At 38.6% G+C, this 19236-nt stretch overlaps 1 protein-coding gene across 1 annotated transcript in view; it reads right to left on the bottom strand.

Annotated features, from left to right (window-relative positions):
• The window catches only part of SYN3 (synapsin III), a 213934-nt gene extending 198498 nt beyond the window's left edge, over nt 1-15436 (bottom strand). The window contains exon 1 of the mRNA XM_070756238.1: nt 15123-15436. Within this exon, the coding sequence (XP_070612339.1) occupies nt 15123-15436 (314 nt within the window). The remainder of the gene's footprint in view (nt 1-15122) is intronic.
• Between the last annotated feature and the right edge of the window lie 3800 nt (nt 15437-19236).

Below are 19236 nucleotides of genomic sequence, written 5' to 3'. Positions count from 1 at the left end.
TGTCACTCATGCTTCCTTGGCCAGAGGAGGCTTCATCGCTCTAGAAGCAGAGTTTAATATATCAGAAAATCATGAACTAAATGGTGAATTGATAAGATAGCTCATTGCTCTGCAAAAATAAAATGCTATTATTCTCTTTTGGCTGAGTGAATTCTTTGCCCGAACAGAAAACTATGCTGAAACAACTTTATTATATGTAATATTCAGATTACTCTAGTATATCTTTTTCTCATTCCCTATAAACAGTACGTCAGCAATAGTTATAACGCTATATAGCATGGAACTGTTTGTTATGCATTTGTTTTCAGTGGAAACAATCCAGCTGAAATTTGGAACAAAGAAACTTGAAAACTCCATGAGGACAATAAACAGCTGAAGTTCGGTCCTGGAGCTCAAGCCACATGTGCCATACAAACTATACCTGCTTTATGCCTGAACTGCTTTAGCAGGTGGTTCAAATCCACTTCAGCTATAATCAGTGTATAAAATGATGTGTATGCTAACAGCCAAAGCAACTCATTTCCTGAAGTTATGCCATCTGCAACTGTAGACACTTCACTTAAGGAGCTCATTAAGCAGACACAAGCAGGCTAAGGAAACCACAACCTGACAGCCTCAGAGTAGATTAGCATTATCTACCTTTCCTAATGCCAAAGTCCACGCTTGTCTTCTCAACCACCTCCTTTTCAATCATTACCTTTATTGGTGAGAAGGAAAGAGGAAAGAAAGCTATATGGCCACCCAATCTCACTCACTTTGACCTCTGGCTCAATTCACTTGGAATTCCAGTTCCAGATGTCACTAGCTCTACTTTATATGTCATTGTATCTTCGGATTTCTCCCATAGCATAGGCCTAATTTTCCAGAAGCTTTTCTATAGCTTCTTTATATCACTGTCAGATGTCTAAACCATGATAGTTTATTTTTTAATAGTTTGGCTGCACTTTTGGCTTGCATAACCATAATATTACCTTGGAAGGCTATTTATATGAACACACTAATTTACAGCCTTAGGGTAGGAGAGTAGGGAAGAAAGTAAGTAACAAATGATGCAAAAATGTATGTATGTATGTATGTATGTATGTATGTATGTATGTATGTATGTATGTATGTATGTATTTACTTACTTATTTACTTACTGATATGGCGGCTATGTGTTTTAAATGAATATATAAATTTTAAAAATAAATTAGATACCTATCACATGTCTCCCTAAAATATGACGTATATTTTGTGTACCATTTTGGATTTTTCAGCAATAAATTGTATGGTCTTCAGCAGAGAGGCTGGAATGAAGGCCTTTAACAACTATAAATTGCATTCCTCCACTTTTATGCTTAATGCTGCCAACTCATTGATGAATAAAATGAAATGGTGTAACTTATTGCACATAGTAGCTCGTATCTTGTGCCAAGACTTGGCACAGTCAGGCAGCTGCCTGGAGCTTCTGAATAAATTGCTTTGAGTGCCTAATTGGTCTGGCTGTTAGTATACCATCCATGTAGAATAGCCAACAGAAAAAGCAGATAACTGAGTTTCAAGGAAGTCAGCTGCTTCACATTTTGAAGCAAGCCATTTTGTTTCATGGCTCCTGAAAAGCAACTTCTCTCACCTTTCTTCTTTTGTAACTTCTTTCCAGGGTTGATTTTAACTGCTGGGTTTTACTTTCCAGAAATAAAACTATTTTATTTTTTATTTTTCCTAACAGGTTTTTAGAACTTATTCAGATCTGCACCTTGGAAAACGGTCCTAGGAAACTATCCAGAGGGATTTCAAAAGTTTGGTACAAAACTTCAGTGGCAGCCCTGCATATCTTCATTCCTATTCCGTTGTTCTTCTTCCCCAACTGAAACATTTTCGGAGTTCTCAAAAAATCTCAAATCACAAAAAAGAAATACTGCGTTTTTAAATATTTGAATCTATGCATGTTTGAGTAGAGAATGTTTTTCAACTGGCAAAAACTTCTAGCAGAGTCTGCTTCTTGCTTTCCCATTCTCAGGGGTTGCCACAAAGAAGAGGAGTCAAACTATTATTCAAAGCACCTGAGGTAAAACAAGAAGCAATGGGTGGAAACTAATTGAGGAGAGAAGTAACTTAGAACCAGTGAAGGGCTACCAAAATTTTTACTGCCACACTGTGGGTGTGGCTTATGCAGGACGCCCTGCATTTTCTTTCAACATCTTTCAGTGCAAATTTATTTATTTATTTTTATTTAATAGGATTTGTATGCCGCCACTCTCCGAGGACTCCGAGGTGCTCTGAGGTGGAGCTCCATTTTCACTACCCCATCGTGTCCCCCCCCCCGTCCGGGCAGTAGCCCACCCCTGCTTAGAACTAAGGAAAAATTTCCTAACAGAACAATTAATCTGTGTAACAGCTTGGCTCCAGAAGTTGTGAATGCAGCAACACTGGAAGTTTTTAAGAAGATGTTGGATAACCATTTGTCTGAAGTGGTGTAGGGTTTCCTGCCTAAGCAGGGGGTTGGACTAGAAGACCTCCAAAGTCCCTTCCAACTCTGTTTTCTATTCTATTCTATTCTATTCACACTTCAAAAGAGACATTGAAACTCTGGAGAAGGTGCAGAAAAGAGCAACCAAAATGATTAGAGGACTTGAAACGAAGACTTACAAAGAGAGATTGCAGGAACTGGGCATGGACAGCCTAGAGAAAAGGATGGGCAGAGGGGACATGATAGCTGTATACAGGTATATGAGGGGTTGCCACAGAGAGGAGGGGGCCACTCTATTCTCCAGAGCACCAGAGGGCGGGACGAGAAACAATGGCTGGAAGCTGACCAAGGAGAGATTCAACCTAGAAGTAAGGAAGAACTTCCTGACGGTCAGAGTGATCAACCAGTGGAACAACCTGCCTGCGGAGGTTGTGAACTCCCCAACTCTGGACACTTTCAAGAGGAGATTGGACTGCCATTTGGCTGGGGTGCTTTAGGATTCCTGCTCAGGCAGGGGGTTGGACTTGATGACCTGCATGGTCCCTTTCAACTCTAACAATAAATAAATAAAATAAATAAATATTCTATTCTATTCTATTCTATTCTATTCTATTCTACTCTACTCTACTCTATTAACTTTAAATTGACCTAGGCTATGCTAGGTCTCAAAAGAGCTTCTAGAATCATGTTTGTTCTATGGCCAAAATGGGTTATTAACTTTAATACCCTGCAGTATTAAACAAAATAATGAGAAGATTATAATGTGTTATAATAATATATGAGCTGCTTTGTATTGTCAATATAAAATAGTTGTTCAAGAACTAAGACATTTGAAGTAATGTTTCAAAATTCTAGTTTCTCTTAAAATTGCTGCTTTGTTTAATAATATATAATTGAGGGTGGGCTGCTGTCTGGATGGGGTGAGGGGTGGGGAAATGAAGTGGGGTAGCAAAAATGGAGTTCCACCCCAGAGCACCCGATTTGCACTGAAAGTTAAAGAAAATGCAGGGCATCCTGCATAAGCCACACCCACAGTGTGGTAGTAAAAAGTTTGGTAGCCCTTCATTGTATATAATGAACTACAGTTCCCTCGATTATCGCGGGTTCAAACTTCGCGAAACGTCTAAACCACGGTTTTTCAAAAATATTAATTAAAAAATACTTCGCGTTTTTTCCCCTATACCACGGTTTTTCCCACCCAATAACATCATATGTCATCACCAAACTTTCATCCACCTTTAATAAATATTTTTTTTAAATAAACTTTAATAAATAAACATGGCGAGTTTGTGGAGAGGGGCAGCATATAAATCCAATAAATCTAATAATCTAAATGGTTGCTAAGGGAATGGGAAATAGAAATTCAGGGGTTTAAAGTGTTAAGGGAAGACTTGTGATACTGTTCATAGCCAAAAATAGTGTATTTACTTCCGCGTCTCTACTTTGCGGAAATTCGACTTTCGCGGGCGGTCTCGGAACGCATCCCCCGCGAAAATCGAGGGAACACTGTACTTTCTTATACTTCCTACCTAACAAATGTAGTATTTTAGTGAAACATTACACCGTATGTTGCTTTTCAGTAGCATACTCCAGACAAGGCCCTACGGAGTTAAATGTAGCACATTTAAGGAAACTCTGCTAAAGTAATTAGGCTACCAAATTTGACTTGCATGTCTGTATTTATAACCTAGGAGGAAATATTTTCCAGACCCCTTGTGTCTATTTTTGTATCAATGTTAATCCTTATAGTTCTTGGCTATTTTTCGGCCAGGAAAACTGGATCCTAAGTTGCTTTAAATATATACTACATAAAGTATAAATACAAGTGGCAGCAGACTTATGAAACTCTACACAGTTATGTGAGAAGTGCTATTGGTCTTGACACTTTGACAAAATTACCTGGAATCAAAGGCGTTAATTGATTATAGTTTGAATTTTATATCAGGCTCAAAATCTCCAGGCAGCTGTCGTGTGCTGTCATTCTGCAACTGATGTGCTTTGTTCAGGCTTGTTTTTAATGTTGTACAGTGTAGAGACATGCGACTGAGTGCGTTTTGCAAATGATAGTTTAGCTAATTTTAGGTTAAATCTGTTCTCATATCAAAATGACCCTGGTCAGCATATATTTAAGCACATTTAATATTTTCATACTAATAATATTTATAAGGGAAAAAGTTGTGCAGAAGTTCATGACTTTGGAAATACACCCAGACAGAGTTGCTGTCTAATGTGTGTGGCTGTGTGAATAAGTGTGTGCGCATGCAAACCATTTGTAACAATTTTCTTTTGTATGGAAAACAGTAAAGGACTACAACTCAGGGTTTCTTTTCTTTTGATATGCTTGTTGAAAGGGAATTCTAAATATTATTTTCCCCCTAGAGTTACACAATCTTTCTCTGGGGTTTATTTTTGTGGAAGAAAAAAGTGTGCGTTTTTGTTTCCCTGTTCAGAATAATCCATATGTGGATATGTAAGATGAGCACCTATTAAACATTATACTCTACCTACTGAGTGAAGCATTTCCAGTCAGAGGCCCTTTAAGTCATTGCAATGAACTTAATAATATAGTTTTAGCTGAGTTCAAATAATAACACTTTCTAATAAAAACAATCAAAGTTATGAAACCATATGATTAGTGATGGACGAACCGAACCCCCACAATTCGGGTCTGTACCGAATTTTGCAGTGTTCGGTATGCTGAACATGAACCTGAAATTTATTCAAACTTCGGGCAAAGTTCGGGGTCGTGTTCGGCGTTCGGAGCTTTGACATCACTGGCAGGTTGCTAAGGACACCAAGGTGATCACTTCCTGGATTCCATGGAATCCAGGAAGTGATCACTGTGGCGTCCTTAGCAACCTGCCGGTGACATCAAAGCTCCGCCCCCGGAATCTCTTTGTGGGAGGGATTCCCCAGATCCTTCAAAGGGAGGTCTTCATGTAAAAATAAACATTGTTATTTTTACGAAAAAGGACGCCACAGCGGCGCTGCAAGCAAAGGCTGGTCCTTTCACGTAAAAATAAACATGGAATCCAGGAAGTGATCACTTTGGTGTCCTTAGCAACCTGCCGCTGATGTCAAAGCTCCACCCCTGGAATCTCTTCGTGGGAGGGATTCCCCGTTTGGGTTTGGGTTCGGTTCGGGTTCGGCCGAATTTTGGGTAAAGTTCATCCGAACTTGCCGAACCCGAACACCGTTGGGTTCTCCCTACATATGATTGAAAGGGCATAAATAAAAAATAACAATAAAAGTTGATAGTGCTACAGTAGGACTGGGACTGTAGGCACAGTTGTGCATTTATGCACACCCACAAATTGTCCTATACAAATTGCTGTCCAATCTTTGAAGCCTCTTCAGTGATGGAGCATACATGACTTCAAGAGGCAGACTAATTCCACCAATATTCATCTGTAAATCTTCCACCCATTAGTTGTCATGATAACCGAATGAAATGAATGAAAAGTATCATCAATGAACTCATGTTATGAGCACATTAATAAATCCAAAATAAAAGTACGATCTGCCATATTTAAGCATGTGTTTAAATTCCATTCAATTCACCTGTCAAAGATATATGAATCTCATGATGTTACATGAACACACTAACAAGAAGTCAATTGTCAACAATTTGAAATTTTAAATAGCAAGCTTTTGATTGCTTCTGATAAGGACATGACAAACTAACATCCTTGGCAGATAATGGCAATATTATGGCTGACAACAGTATCTGGATGCTGTGCGGAGATTGCAGTAATCTCTCTGAGCAAAGGAGAAATCTTGAAATTGTCCATTTCTGGCAGTTAATTTTCATGAGAAGATGGGAAGAATTGAGATTTTTGTGGCCGGCTTGTAAATATTCTAGGGTTATGAGATTTCTTCAAGCTTGTGGCCATCAGTGTAGCCTACAGAGACAAGATTAATCTGAGCCTCATCTCTTAATCACTTTGAATTGATTTTTTTTAAAAAAATTCCTTGCAAAGGTTGAGAATCTTTGGAATGGCAAGTTTTATTTGATTTACTGAATGAATTTCTTTGTTGTTTTAAGAAACAAAATTTAACTGCGAGTTAAAATGTACAAACTATATAACAAAAGAGTGTTAACTTTAGAAATGTTAATGAGTTAACAATCCAGATGGACTTGAATTAAGACTTTGAAATTAATTGTAAGAATTCTTCCCATGGGAAACTATATGTTTGTAGCTCCGAGTTGAAATGAGGGGTTCTTGTTGCTCTCTGAGCTTGGTCCACTTGGGGCACTGATATTACCAGTAGCCTGTTCCTACTGGTATTGTCAATGCCATCATACCAGTAGCAAAAATTGCACAGTTTCACAGCTCCAGTGTGCATGTGTGCGCATCCGAGTGAGATTTTGCTTTTGCGCATGGACATTATCTAGTTTGGATAATGAAATAACTTTAAGAAAACAATCAAGTTCAGAGAGCACCAAGGACCCCTCAAAAATTATAAAACCAGAATCTGTTTCTGCTGGAAAAAGTTAATATCTGGTCAGAATTCAGTTTGGCAGGACCATAATTTAATTTAGAGCTGGCATGGAAATTGCCAGAGGTGGAACTTTTCCTCTTGAGTGAGGTCATGTGCCTAGATTTGGCTGACGTACAGTAACATGGAGTTCTGCCATTCTATTTCCTGATGCTTTGAATACACATCTGTAGTCCTTTCCCTGGACTTTTAAAATCCTATTCTGACAGGTACTCTTAGGAAATTAAAGAGTCTACAAAATAAATCCTTCAAGCAGAAAGAAGCATGCATGGATGTATTACATATGAATATAGGTTCATACATATGAATATAGGTACAGAATGCAGGTTCAGGTATGTATATATGAGGGTTATCCAGAAAGTAAGGTTACAAGGTGCTCTGTCGGGCTCTCTGGTAGACTCCTCCCAAAAATTCACAGGTACAAATTTCAGACACACACATGTTTGAAAATTCAAAACAATGTTCTTTATAATGAAAATTCACTTAAACTAAGCCCTCTTTTGGTATAGCAAAGAGCACTTGTCTCCAAACAAACTGGTAATTTGTACAAGTCCCTTATCAGTTCTGTGATACTTAGCTTGCAGCTGTGAGGCAATTCACAGTCCTTCTTTCACAAAGTGAAACACACTTTGCTCTGGTTTAGTTTCAAAGCGGGGAAAAATCAGCACACAAAAAGTCAAAGCCAGTAAAGCAGTCACGAAACACAACGATCAGATAATCCTCCACAATGGCCAAACCCACAGGCTGCTATTTATAGCAGCCTCACTAATTACCACAGCCCCACCCAACCACTGGTGGCCTCATTTTCTTTGATAATAATCTCTCAGTTGTTGTTGCCTATGCATCGCTCTCCGCATGCATGGCTGTATCATTAACTCTTGTTCTGAATCCAAGGAGGAGCTAGATAATTGATCTCCTTCTGAGCTGTCTGCCACACTCTCCTCCTCCCTGTCACTCATGTCTTCTTGGTCAGAGGAGCCTTCATCATCAGATTCCACCAGGGAGGGGGGGAAAAACAGGCCTGCAGCGTGTGGATGTCTCCCCCACATCCACAGCCCTTGGGGCAGGAGCTGGGCCAGAGCTAACCACAACACAAGGCATATAGCTCTTGCAGGGAATGTTTGTGGGGGAAGCTGGTATTACTATCGTGTAGCGGGAAGCCAGCAGAAGTGAACGAGCAATGCCAGTGGTCAGTAGATCATCGACTGGCATTGTGGGGAAGGTTAGAGATGAGCATCCTCATTCTGTTTCCCTCCAAGTGCGAAGTGCGCGCTGTAATACACTACCTGAAAGCTAAGGGCATGAACGCTGCCACGAATCATCGTGAAATCGTTTCAGTTTATGGAGAAGATGTAATGTCAAGACAGCATGTGACAAAATGGGTCAATTTTCTGCACTATGCTATCGGTCACAACGTCCACTTCTGTCTTCATCATGAATTTCCATCCTTCTTTAATTGAAATTCTGTATCCATTTTGCACTTTGCACTGGGAGGGAAATGGAATGAGGACACTCATTTCTAATCTTCAACATAATGCCAGTCGATGATCGACTGACCACTGGCACTACTAGTTCGCTTCTGCTGGCTTCCCGCTACACAATAGTAACACCAACCTCCCCCATGAACATTCCCCGCGAGAGCTACATGCCTTGTAACCTTACTTTCCAGATAACCCTCGTATGTATGTATGTATGTATGTATGTATGTATGTATGTATGTATGTATATATGCATGCATGCATCTATGTATGTCTATGTGTATATGTACAAATGAAGTGGCAATAGCCATCACAATCTCTGGAACATTTAAAATTTATTTAAAACTACTAAAAAATTACTAAAATTAGTAAAAGTAATTTTTAGTAGTTTTAAATAAATTTTAAATGTTTCAGAGATTGTGATGGCTATTGCCTCTTCATTTATAGCTATACCTGGAACTTGCATTTTTAGGACAATTCTTGATATGTACAGTGGTACCTCATGATACGAACCTCCTGTGATACGAACATTTCGAGATACGAACCCGAGGTTCGGAATTTTTTGGCCTCTTCTTACGAACTTTTTTCGTGGCCTCCAGGAAGGATGTGTTCGTGACGTCAAAGCTCCACCCATGCAATTCCCTATTGGGATTCCCCACCTCCATTTCAGCCTCCAGATCGGCCGAAAACGCCACTGCTGATTGCAGAAACGGTGCTGTGCCAGGTGCCGCCGCCTGGCTGTAACCTTCTGAAACAGCTGGGTGCTTCTCGGCGGCCTCCGTAACCCGAACCCGAAAAGTTTGGCAAAAGTTCGGGTCAGGTTCGGGTTCGGGAGAATGCCGAGAAGCCCCCCGGCTGTTTTAAAAGGTGACAGCCGGGCGGCGGCGCCCAGCGGAGCGCCATTTTGTGATTTCCCCCCCTTTGCATGCATTAATCGCTTTTACATTGTTTCCTATGGGAAACATTGTTTCGTGTTATGAACTTTTTGCCTTACGAACCTCCTTCCGGAACCAATTAGGTTCGTAAGACGAGGTATTACTGTATATGTATATGCATATGTATATGTATATGTGTATACACTGAAACATAATCACCCAATCTATTTGCTACATTCAAACCAAATCTCCACCCCCACACTATACACTAGGAAGAAATGACAGTTGCAGACATTCCATTTTACAACAGCACGAAGCTTGGAAACTTCAGCCTGATGATGGTGGATGTGATTTCACCGAAACGTCGCATAAACATGCAAAATATTACACAGGGCAAAACCCGAACTCAGAACAATCTACATACATATACCCGTGAAAATTTACGAAAACAAATATCTTACCTCTACGGGGAGGACACTTTCCTACTGACTAGGACCTATGAAAAACTTGAAGTCAGAAAAGCCTCCATCTTATGTGATCTCACACTCCTACGCAACTGCAGGGACAAAAGAATAATTCCCAAATACTTCCAACTAAAATTCCACCCAAAAACCCCAACCATTGAGAGGATCCTAAAAAGAACTGAATTAGCCCTAATCAGAAATGAACTCCACAAAAAAAGATTCATACTTGATGAAATCAACAAAAGTCTACTCTCTCTTCACCTTAAAATCAGCAACCAATTACACCCTATACTCTGGGATAAATTCAAACAAATATCAATCTGGAGAGCAGAAACAGAAACCCAATATAAGACAGACACACATAATAAAAAACTCCAAAAACTAGAAATACAGCAGAAACCCAGCCCTCCACAACAACTTATGACCAAAACAGTACATAACATATCAGACAGGATACTCACCACTACAGAAACCAATATTCTTTCAAAAGGATTCAATTTTGCAATAACTCCAAAACGCATCCCAACTGAAAACATCATATGTGGAATTGAAACAAATCTAAATAAAATAAACCCAGATACAGCCAACAAAATCAGACTTAAAGTCACTAATATTCTCAGCTCTAGTAAACCTCCTAAAAGCAACATACAAAAGGAGGAAAGAGATGCACTTATCAATTTGAAGAAAGACCATCATATAACCATTCTCCCAGCCGACAAAGGAAACTCCACAATAGTGATGAACACAGCAGACTACAAAGAAAAAAATGACAACTCTACTACAAAACCCAGCCTACAAACTCCTAAGCACAGATCCTACCACCTACCTAGAAAAAACTACCAAATCCAAAATCAAGGCCTCTCCCATCAGCGAAGAAATCCAGCAAAAAATCATCCCCAGAGAAAAATCTTCCATATGTCCAAAACTCTATGGCCTTCCAAAAATACACAAGGAAGGAATACCTCTCAGACCAATAGTCAGTTCTATAGGCTCCCCTCTACAAAACCTTGCCAAATTTTTAGCCAAATACCTTCAACCATATACAGAAACTATTACCTCATATGTTCAAAATTCATTCCACTTTATACAAATAATCAAAAAACAAAACCTACAACCCGATGACCTACTTGTGAGTTTTGATGTCGTGTCCCTTTTCACACAAATACCTATTAAAGAAGCCTTGACAGCTATCCAGGACAAACACAAACCCCCCAAATATATCCTAGACCTTACCAACCACTGCCTGACCAATACATACTTCATCTATAATGAACAAAGATATAAACAGATAGAGGGAGCCCCCATGGGATCACCTCTCTCACCGGTCATCGCCAACCTCTATATGGAATATTTCGAAAATAATGCATTAGAGCAATCCAAATACAAACCTAAACTTTGGCTGAGATATGTTGATGATACCTTTGTAATTTGGCCACATGGTAAGGAAAAACTAGACAATTTCCTCACACATCTTAACAGCCTACACCCCAAAATACAGTTTACTATGGAAACAGAAATCAATGATCAAATTCCCTTTCTAGATGTACTGGTCTATAAAAAACCCAATGGCAGCCTAGGACACACTATCTACCAAAAGAAAACCCATACCAACCGTTATCTAAATGCACACTCACACCACCACCCCGCACAAATCACCTCAGTGGCCAAAACTCTCATCACCAGAACCAAACGCTTAGCTGACCATGAGCACTTAAAAACTGAATTGAACAAACTCAAAGATGTATTAATTTCTAATGGATTCAAAGAGAAAACAATCACAAATCTAATCAAAAAAGAGACACCCCCCAAAAAACAAGATCAAGAACAGGACAATGGTACCACCATCCTCCCTTACATCAAGGGCACCACAGACAAAATTAGTAAAATCCTGCACAAACATAATATCAAAACTTCATTTTGCACCAACCAAAAAATATCTAATATCCTAAGGAGCCCCAAAGATAAAATCCAATTGGAATACCAAGGAATCTATGAAATCCCTTGCAAAACATGTGCAGCCACATACATTGGACAAACCAACCGAAGAGTAAATGCACGCCTTGCAGAACATGTGAATGCAGTTAAAAAAGAAGATAAGACTTCCTCCCTTGTCCAGCACATTAAAAAAACAGGGCACAAAATTGACTTTGAAAAAACTAAATTACTTCACAAAACAGAGAATTTATATAGAAGAATTTCTCTAGAAGCCATAGAAATTGAAAGGAGCCCCCTTTGCATGAATAAAAGAGATGACACGTCCCGCCTACCAGAAATTTGGAAACCAGCCTTAAACAAAAAAAAAACACCTCATAAAAATCACCATTCAATCCTTCTAATAATTATGAATTTGGACTTTTGAAATTTGGAAACCAGCCTTAAACAAAAAACACTTCATAAAATCACCATGTCAATCCTTCTAATAATTATGATTACACCAACCAATCAGATCACTGAAACATAATCACCCAATCTATTTGCTACATTCAAACCAAATCTCCACCCCCACACTATACACTAGGAAGAAATGACAGTTGCAGACATTCCATTTTACAACAGCACGAAGCTTGGAAACTTCAGCCTGATGATGGTGGATGTGATTTCACAGAAAAGTCGCATAAATTTGCCATAGCTAGGAAAAGAAACCTGGACATCTTTCTGATGTCTCTGGTCTACCACATTCTTTGTACCTCACCCATTGACCAAGAGATGTGGGGTTTGCCAAATTTTAAATTTAGCACCTCATGGGGACTATTGGTTTCTTCCTTTGGTCACATGTGAAAGATTTTTTAGAATATTTGAATTTTAATCTATGCAAATATAAATTCTTACATTCAGGAATATAATGAGTAATTGATATTATGATCCATGGAAAGCTTGGTCATACATTTCAATGAGCAGAAAAGGGTGTTTGCTCATTTTGCTTATTGGACTGAAAATCCATTGGCCAATATGTGGGATACCAGACTGCAGAGCCTTCAATAAGTAGTTACTATACCTATGCCTGTATGCCGGGGTAATTGAGGAAGTACTGACACCTGGTGCCCTTCTAATGCAATTACATGAAGCATAAACAGACGAGAAGAGAGAAGACACACAAACCTGCCCCCCTTCACAAAATAAAGCAAACAAATTTATCCTAAGAAATTTATCCAGTATTATTAGTATAATCTTTACTAAAAATATTTGATAAGCTACCAATGGCTACCTCTCCTTACTTCTCCTTAAAACAGAACGATAAAAATTGTGAGTCCTGATAGTTTTGAGACTATGAGTCAAATCACAGTTAGAAAGCATTTGACAGATGGCCAAGAGGAAAGAATAAAATAAACAAGTTGTTGGGTTCAGCTTTAAATATCCACCAAAGTAGACTCTTTGAATATAAAATATTTAAATAGCAATGGCTAGCATTCTCATAGATGTCACAGGGACAATTCAAATATGACTGGATTAAGCTCATTTAGGTTTTTAAAGTGGCCAATTTTCAAATGAAAAATATCAGCTTCCTCTGCTGTTTATAAAATAAGTGGTGGAATTATTTTCATTTCAAGCAGTACAGACACGAATAGCTATAACCTTGCAATCTGTTACGTGTCTTCGAATCCCAGTAGCAACCTTTCCAAAATATTCATCACTTTGTTAACAATGTGACATTTCTATTTAAATAAATGACATTGTATATTTTCTTAATATGCTGTTACATTAATGGCTACCTGCTACTTCTGGTTTGCATTATATATTTATTATATTATATTATTCTGGTTTGCATTATAAAGGGAACACTTTAACAACACAATATAATTCCAAGTAAATCAAACTTATGTGAAATCAAACTGTCCATTTAGGAAGCAATACTGATTGACAATCAATTTCATGTGCTGTTGTGCACATTCAACTTTGTACAGAACAAAGAATTAAATGACATTATTTCATTCATTCAGATCTAGGATGTGTTATTTGAGTGTGCCCTTTATTTTTTTGAGCAGTATGTAACGCAAACCAGAATACAATAGAATAATGCAAAATAATACCCTACGCAACCAGACTTGAAATCCTGGGCTTAGAAAGTTTAGAACAGTGATGGCAAACCTATGGCACGGGTGCCACTGGTGGCACACGGAGCCATATCTGCTGGCACATGAGCCATTGCTCTGGCTCAGCTCCAAGTACATGTGTGTGCCAGCCGGCTAATTTTTGGCTCACACAGATGCTCTGGAAGTGTGTTTTTGGCTTCCAGAGATCCTCCGTGGGGATGGGGGAGGGCGTTTTTACCTCCCCTAGCTCAAGGGAAGCCTTTGGAGCTTGGGGAGGGTGAAACACAAGCCTACTGGACTCACTAGAAGTTGGGAAACAGGCCATTTCTAGCCTCCAGAGGGCCTCTGGGATGTGGAGGAAGCTGTTTTCACCCTCCCCAGGCACTGAATTATGAGTGTGGGCACTCATGGATGTGTAATAGCACATGCCCACACTCTTTCAGCACCCGAGGAAAAAAAGATTCGACATCACTGGCTTAGAACTATGTCATTTTTGGCACGACCTAAGCATAGTTCATAAAATTATTCAGCTACAACATCCTACCTGTCAATGACTACTTCATCTTCAACTGCAACAATACACAAGCACACAACCGATACAAACTCAAAGTGAACTGCCCCAAATTTGATTGTAGAAAATATGACTTTAGCAACAGTTAATGCCTGGAACTCACTACCTGACTCAGTGGTTTTGACATCAAACCTCCCAAACTTCAACCTTAGACTGTCCACTGTTGACCTCACCTGATTCCTAAGCGGTCAATAAGGGCATGCATAAGGGCACCAGCATGCCTACCATCCCTGTCCTAATATTCCCTCTTATCAGTACCCATCTTTATATATAAAGTATGTTATGTCTATGTATATTACCAATAAATACTTGGATAATATAATATAATATAATATAATATAATATAATATAATAATGTAATGTAATGTAATGTAATGTAATGTAATGTAATGTAATGTAATGTAATGTAATGTAATGTAATGTAATGTAATGTAATGTAATGTAATGTAATGTAATATAATATAATATAATAATATAATATAATATAATATAATATAATATAATATAATATAATATAATATAATATAATATAATATAATATAATCCAATTGTTCCCTCTTGTTGTTCCATGCATTTTAGACATTGCTTTACATTTTCTAAGCGACTGTGATCCACATTCAGAATATGGTATGTCATGTGAAAAAGAAATGCATTTATCTGAGTTGTGCATTCCAGAGGCATTAATCAATTTGACTTCAGACCTGTCAGGGTTACTGCAGCTGAAACAAACAAGAAAGAAAATGTGGTTACTTACCAATCTGTGTGGGGGTCGTCAATTATCAAGAGAATTTGGGGTTTTTGTTGGGCTACCGGGACAGGTGTTGCTGACTGCTCTATGAGTCCTGCAGCTGCTTGTGTGGTTTGCTTCATGGCACTGGAGATGGAATTGAAGATGCTGGTACCCGACGAAAGAGTGGTTGGTTGCTGTATTGGCTGGTGCCTCCTCTCTGTTGCTGGGGAAACAGGGTTGCTGGTGGAATTATCTGGACGTTGAAAGTCCATCATGTAACCATTTGGAAAGTTAGCCACAAAGCTACTGTCTGAAAGACGCCTTCGCAGGAAATTCATCCTGAAAACTTTTCCCAAAGTAAGGTTGAAGAATGCAGTAGGTTCTAAAGGGTCTATTTGAGTTTTTATGAGTTGGTTGATATTCTGTCACCTTCAGTGCAGAAGATATTTTGCCACCCACAATGTTCCTTTCTTTAGTTCTCACCTGTGAAATGTAAGAGACAACCCATTTGAATCAATCACTAGGAGGTTAACCCTACCAGAAGGCCAACAAGACAGCTGCTTCACGAGTCAGGTGATTGAAAAAAGATAGCAGTGGGAGCTCTTTTTGTATTTTCCAAAGGAAGATAAAGTGACATAGGCCATGTGGTCTTGCCTGCAGTTCCTTAGCTCACCTGTTACCCTTGGATCAGGGGTGGGTTCCACTTACCTTCCCTACCAGTTTGCATTTGCGATGGAAGTGCATCACATCCAGTGATGGCCTCCTCTGGGTACAGTCAGGTATGCAGAATCGGTAGAAAATTTTTGATTTTTACTTTTTTTTCCCATCTGGGCTCTGAGTATGTTTTTCCAATCCCAGTAAATGAGGTTGAATAAGTATAATTTTAGAAGAGCTCTCTCTCTCTCTCTCTGTGTACATACATATACAGTTTGTATAGTAGATTATGTATATTTTGTGTGCCTGTGTGTAATATGTATGTACACATATGGCATATATACATAGAATTAAATAGTATATTTTGGATGTTCAGTAATAGTAAATAGATAGGGAAATTGTATCTCTTTGAGGCGAGGAGACGCCAGGCACCCTAGCCCAAACCCTTGATGTGAGTGATGTCAAGTTGGCCACTTTATGCCACTCACATGACCTTTAAGCCACCCCTGTCACATGATCATCAAGCCACTCCCACCTGGTCACATGGCTGGCAAGCCACACCCATAAAATAAGCCATACCCCACAGTGTGGTAGTAAAATTTTTGCAGCCCTTCACTGATCACGTCCTGCAAAAGACTCGGAAATGATCTTCTATGCATGCGCAGAAGCCTTTGCACATACACAGAGTGGTTTTTCTGCAGAGCATGGTGAGCAGAGGACTGGTTCAGGAATATAGACCATCAGTCATCGTTGCCAATTTGGTAAGTGATGATAAAATTCCACTACCGTTTCTAAAGAACTGCTCCCAACAGGCAGCAACCCACCACTGCCTCGGATGTTGCGGGGAATGCTCTCCCTTGCAGTACTAGTAAAAGAGAAATTCAATAGATCGCCATACACTTGCAGAAGTAGGGAAGAAACATGGATTTAATCATATTACAGAAACAGCAAAAACATTCAAAAACAGGCTAAATAAAAGTAATGCTCTACATATGGGCAAATTAATAAAAGATATAGGTACTTTACAAGATTGTACAAGTAAATTAAAGTGCATGAGTAATTGTTTATAGATAAGCAATTTGATTAATTAAATCCAAAATGAATTTAATGATTTCTTTGGCCTACAGTCACATACTGGGCATAAGAAGTCTATTCTTAGACTAAACATATAGGCCAGTATAAAATACACTAGTGTTTCGATGCAGTAGCATACATTTTGCAAGAACAATTATGCTCCAAAACTATACCTTTTTGGTTTTTGCCAAGTACAGTATATATTTTAATACAATTTTGATAGTTCACTGTTGAATGTAGGGAACCAAGTTGACTTACAAACGTCCTGATCTTTCTTGAGCTGAAAGGAATAGTTAGCAATGGAATTGAATATTTTTTTACCCTTTGCTTGAAAGAGAAACATCCTCTGGCTATTATATTTTGGTATATAATTTTGAATCTGGCAATACTTTCTAACAATAGGAACAACTTCTCTCTTGATGATAAAAGAATCCTGTCTTGGTAACTTAGTGAGTTGCAAAGGCCTTTTGTAATGCCTGCTTATCAGGGAAGCCAGAGGCAGTTCGATTAAAGCCAGCAGTGCAAGAGAAATAAATCTTTTAAAGTTACAGAAGCGATCTACATTTTTCAAAGCCTGCCTAAAATGACATATTGTTTGTCACTCCCTTTTGCCTTTGTATTGCTTAAATACCAATTCCGTCTTTAAGATGGAATATGCCGAAGGCATTCTTACCCCATGGATATAGAAGAAAATACACTGCTCAAAAAAATAAAGGGAACACTTAAACAACAGAATATAACTCCAAATCAATCAAACTTCTGTGCAATCAAGCTGTCCACTTAGGAAGCAACACTGATTGACAATCAATTTCACGTGCTGTTGTGCACATTCAACTTTGTACAGAACAAAGAATTAAATGAGAATATTCCATTCATTCAGATCTAGGATATGTTATTTGAGTGAACTCCAGTATTATTAGTATAATCTTTACTAAAAATATTTGATAAGCTACCAATGGCTACCTCTCCTTACTTCTCCTTAAAACAGAACGATAAAAATTGTGGGTCCTCATAGTTTTCAGACTATGAGTCAAATCACAGTTAGAAAGCATTTGACAGATGGCCAAGAGGAAAGAATAAAATAAACAAGTTGTTGGGTTCAGCTTTAAATATCCACCAAGTAGATTCTTTGAATATAAAATATTTAAATAGCATTCTCATAGATGTCACAGGGACAATTCAAATATGACTGGATTAATTTGTGTTATTTGAGTGTTCTGGGTTGTTGTTTTTTTGAGCAGTATATTTGGCCGCCTAATGAGAGGAGAGGACTCATTTGAAAAGACCCGGATGTTTGGAAAAATGGAAGGCAAAACTAGAATGCGGCAGCAGATCATAGCAATAGCAATAGCATTTAGACTTTTATATAGTGCTTCACACTGCTTTACAGCTCTCTCTAAGTGGTTTACCAAGTCAGCATATTGCCCCCAACAATCTGGGTCCTCATTTTACCAATCGCAGAAGGATTGAAGGCTGAGTCAACCTTGAGCTGGTAAAATTGGATCTGCCAAACAGCAGAAGTAGTTTGCAGTACTGCACTCTAACCACTGTGCCACCACAGTTCATGACATGAAGAATGAGATGGTTAGATAGTTTCATCAATGCAATGAACATGAATTTGGGAAAACTCCTGGCATGCTATGGTCCATGCGGTTGCAAAGAGACAGACAGCAACTTAGTGACTGAACAACAGCAGTCTTAAAGCAAAAGTTGATATGGAATCATGGTAGGCACGAGTAGGGCAAGGTCTTCCTTTACTGGGAGAGATTATCCTCTGAAGTACGCTGTTAAGAACTTTAAGATACGTGGACTTCATGCTGGCTGGGGAATTCTGGGATTCAAAGTCCACATATCTTAAAGTTGCTAAAGTTGAGAAGCACTGAAACAGAAGATAAAGATGTAATAAGAGACTATAAATCCTTTCATTCTCCACCATCCAGTCAGAACTGAAGTAGCTTCTTGGATGAGAAGTAAAACATCTTCAAAGGAAAAAACAAAACAAAAAAGCCTAGTTCCCACCTGAAAAAGTACCTTTGGGGCAACCATGATCTGGATGATTGAGAATCTCTACAAACGTTCAGTTTTTCTCTTATAACAATTTTCTTTCTAGATTCATCATATTTTAATATATGTCTTATTACCCAACCTAGGTTATATGTTTTCTTTTGAACTAAGATTGTTTCATGATCTATCTATCTATCTATCTATCTATCTATCTATCTATCTATCTATCTATCCATCCATCCATCCATCCATCCATCCATCCATCCATCCATCCATCCATCCATCCATCTCTATTATCCTAAGCCATGTTAAAATAGGGTTGCCTTATTTAAAATTTTTGAAACAGAGGATGCTCTGGAGAGGGGATTGCTTTACAGAAAGTAAGGTGCACAATTTTATTTACTTC

This window comes from Erythrolamprus reginae, chromosome 6 (assembly GCF_031021105.1).
Source record: "Erythrolamprus reginae isolate rEryReg1 chromosome 6, rEryReg1.hap1, whole genome shotgun sequence".
Taxonomy (NCBI): Eukaryota; Metazoa; Chordata; class Lepidosauria; order Squamata; family Dipsadidae; genus Erythrolamprus; species Erythrolamprus reginae.
This window is presented reverse-complemented; position numbering and strand designations above follow the sequence as displayed.